The 4245-nt window shown below is 32.2% G+C and overlaps 1 protein-coding gene across 1 annotated transcript; it reads left to right on the top strand.

Moving 5' to 3' along the window:
* LOC109125410 lies at positions 1 to 1049 on the top strand. Its single transcript, XM_019227027.1, has 2 exons — positions 1 to 609; positions 690 to 1049. The coding sequence occupies exons 1-2, from the start codon at positions 586 to 588 to the stop codon at positions 1047 to 1049; spliced, it is 384 nt and encodes a 127-aa protein (XP_019082572.1). The 5' UTR covers positions 1 to 585.

The raw sequence follows: 4245 nt of genomic DNA, 5'->3' as shown, positions 1-4245 counted from the left end.
TATAACTGGGACCAGTCCATCAATGGGAGAGTTCGAGCCGAGTTTGAAAGCAAGTTGAAGACCCGGATGACTGATCAAGTGTCTCGGTGGAAGTCTAAGTGGAGAGTAAAAGGTGATGATGCAAAGCCGCGGTGGCTTGATCCGACAGTATGGGACGGCTTGGTCAAGTTTTGGTGTGAACCAAAATCTGAGGAAAAGAGCATCAATAGTCGAAATGCTCGATACAGTGATCCTGATGGCACTGGAATGCATAAACACCGGTCTGGTCAGACCTCCTTTAAAGCTCGTGCACGAAAACATGTAAGTATGTTTAGTTAGTTATTTAGTACAATTACCTATAAATTCTTGCTTTAGTCTAATACTTTGTTGTTTCATATCTTTGTTAAGTCGGAGATTACTGGTGAGGCACTTCCTGATTTCTTGAAAGTCCTAGAAGATACTCATAGGAAACCTGATGGGTCGTTTGTGGATGGATTATCTGAGAAAGTATACCATGAAGTGTCATCGAGGATAACTGAGGCTGAAACTGGGCTATGCTCAGGGGACAACATAGAGAGTAGTGCTTCTGGCGGATTGTCAGTTAGTATGAAGAACCGAATTTTTGCTGAGGTAAATTCTTGAACTTTACATACTGTTTTGTTTTATCTCTTTGAACTTTACATTGTGTCTCTGTTTTTTGTTGTTTGCAGGTTGCTCCGAAGAAGAAAAATAGGATATATGGAGTCGGTACTATGCAAACTGAAGCATCTTCAGCTCAAGTTGTTCTGACGCCTACTCCGACTGAAGATCCAGTCATTCTAGCTGAGAAGCTTTCTCAGGCCGAAGCTGTTCTTGCGAGTCAGTCTACTCAGCTAGAAGATTATGCATTGAAGTTGCAACAAAATACTCAGAAGATGCATTGCTACGATGCCTACTTCGATTATCTATCTGAGAAGGACCCTGAATTTGCTGCAAAATTTCCCCGACCTGAGACTGCTGCCACCAATGAGACCGGAGCAGGAGATACCGGACCTGAGACCGGAGCAGGAGGTATCACCAGACCAACTTAGGATCTCTTGTGTTTATGTGTTTATGTGTTTGTATCCGAGAACTTGTGTTTGTATATTCAGAAGATGTGTTTGATTTTTGTTTTGAACTTATATTATTATGTTTATGTAAGTTTAACAACATTTTGTATTACAAGTTTAATTTCAGTTTTCATTCAAAGTTTTTTTGGGCTAATTATGAATTTTAGTTTGCCTAATTAGAAATTAATCATAATTAATTTGCATAATTAAAAATAAACATAATTACAAAATGAATAATTCCTAATTCAAATCTCAGCTGTTGCGACAGACATAAATGTTGCAAATCCATCGCAAATTTGCGAGGGATTAGCTTGAACCAAATTGCGAGGAATCTGCTATTGATATTGTCCCTCGCAATTTGCGTTGATTTTGCAACGGCATTTTTTTCCTCGCAAAATTTGCGAGGGATTTGCGATGTTAACCAATTTGCGAGAAGCGATTTGCGAGGGAAGTGTGTTCCTCGCAATTCCATCGTTTTTGCCTATTTGCGAGGGATTTGCTATGAATTCTTCCATCGCAAAAGGCTTGTTTTCTTGTAGTGCGATGGAATCGGAGACTGACCGGAGAAAGAAGGATGATCGGATTAGGGTTTGGAATTGTATTCTTAGCTTCCATGAACAGATTTGGGGAAAAAGGAAGGAAATAGAATAATAATTAAAAAGATTAAAAGGAGAAGAAGCCTATGGGTATTTGCAGCGTCGGTGTGTAGATGGAGAGATATCGGAGAAAGAGATTTTGAAGGTGGAGGAGAGGTTCTTTTGAGAGAAGAGGAAGATGATAAAAAAAAAAAAAAAAAAAAAAAAAAAAAACAAAAAAAAAAAGTGAACCCTCTGTCTCAGGCACAACCTGTTCACATACACGCATAAATTTGTTATTGAATTATGGGTTTCTTTCTTCTGGTGCTTGAATTTCGCAATCTGTTTGTTGTCTTTGTTGGATTCATCTAGATTTTGTAGTCTGTTATATTGGGGAATACTTCTTGTGCCTGATATTTGTTTGTTTGTTATATTTGAGATTCAATAGTGTGTTATATTGGGGATTTCATTGAATTAAATCTACGTTCTTCACCTCCGGTTTTTATTGATCATTGTTCAACACGACTTGGTTTATATTGTAAGCAATCAGTCATTAGACAAGGCTCGGATCATTGATTGTGATTCATTTAGGTTGTTCCTTAAATTTCTGCAGTTATCACATAATGTTTGTAGACATGCGTTCAAGAAATTCTTTTGAATGCTCCCTGTTCTTTAGATTTGCAGAACACTTATAGCTCAAATCCCCAAATGCGAGCAGTGGATACACCTGGAACTTTGCCTATGTTCACGACGGCTTTAGGCAAATCTGTCCTACTGAAAGAGTCTTCAATGGCAAAAGCTTTGTCTATTCTTGGGGGTGATTAAATCAATGACTCAGGTTTGTTTTTATCTCCACTTCTCTAAATTCTTTTCTCCAGTACGCTTCTGTGCACATTTTTTTTTTTTGTGCTATTCCATTCAACTTCCAGTTTAATTCTTTGTGGTTTGTGATCTCCAAGCTGAACACTTTTTTCCTTTAGTTCGGTTGTTATCACCTGATAGTGAACAATTAATCAACAAAACCATCTTACCCTGTATGATTATTCATCATTTTGTTTTAAATTATCAATAACTGATCCGTTGTACCAAATAATTATATACAAGAAAGAAAACCCGACTTAGATAACCCGTATACGTATTTATGTGATGAGCTGTTATCAATATCTTTGTCAAATTATTATCATATACATATCTTAGTCACAATTTATCAAAATATCTTCATGAGAAATTTTGTTAGATTCCCCACCAAATATAAAAATGTCTTTACAGTTGATATGTTAATAAGCTTCTATCTGATTGTGCAGCCAACATTCTTCCCAGGGCAGGGAGAATGGGTTTGGTGTTCCCAACTTATATTTCCAGACAGCTTCTAACAAGAATGGTTAATGTATCTTCTACTCTATGAATTTTTAAAAACATATACAGTAAAACCTCTATAAATTAATACTCTATAAATTAATAAACACTATAAATTAATAAATTTTACTGGTCCCAAGTCGGGCCAGTGTAAAAATTAACAATATTCGATAAGATAATAAAATAATAATTTTTTCGAAATCTCCTTATAAAATATGGTCCCAATAATATCATAAATTAATAATTATGTAAATTTATATATATATATACATATATATATATATACTGATATAATAGTGTATGTTTCTCCTAAAGCTCAATTCTATAGAACAATTGTAATGTTGTATTTTCAACCTATAATGATATCTCTAAAATATTTTATAACATGTCATACAAATAATTAAATTTAAAGTTTTAATTTTTAGATATGCATCATTTACAATTTGATAATTTGACAGATTATTAAAATAGGAGAATTGATATTATTATTCATAGATTTGAATTTATGTGTCTCATGTGTATAAGTCAATTTGTCTATAATATTTGTAATTTATTGTAAATAGTGCTTTCTAAATATTACAAGTTCAATTCCTAAACCATAAAATTTATAACATCCGAAAGTTTAATCTTATTTTGCTATAGTTGTTCCAATTCATAATTTTTTTAAAAATAAACAATTAAAAATATATCTATAAATTAATAATTATTAATTTACACTATAAAATAATAATTATTAATTTATAGATAAATTAATATCACTATAAATTAATAAAATGTCTTAGTCCCAACATTATTAATTTATAGAGGTTTTACTGTATGGTCGTTTAAGGGGTTTTCTTATTAGTTTAAGATAAATTGTTTAAAACTTGGAAGTGAATACTAGAGTAATGAAAAAATAACTTTAGGAGAAAAGAAAAATAAAGTTGTAGCTACATATTGTGTGGTGTTAGAAATTTAAATCCCAAATAAAATTAATAAAAATTAAATATAATGCATGTAGTTGATGAAGGGATAGATTTCCTTGTACAAAAAAACCAAAAAACAACAAAACCAAATCAAATGAGAACAGTAAATATCAATAAAAATAAAATTAAAAAAAAAACCAAAATGACCAACAAAATATAAAAAAATCCTACAAAAACAAAACACAAAAAAAAAACAAAAACAAAAAACAACAAAAAAAAAACAATAGAACAAAAAATACTACACAACCAAATTTAAAAAAAAAAAAAAAAAAAAAAAAAAAA

This window comes from Camelina sativa, chromosome 7 (genome assembly GCF_000633955.1).
Source record: "Camelina sativa cultivar DH55 chromosome 7, Cs, whole genome shotgun sequence".
NCBI classification, from domain to species: domain Eukaryota; kingdom Viridiplantae; phylum Streptophyta; class Magnoliopsida; order Brassicales; family Brassicaceae; genus Camelina; species Camelina sativa.
Note: the sequence above shows the minus strand (reverse complement) of the source record. Positions and strands in the feature narration are given on the sequence as shown.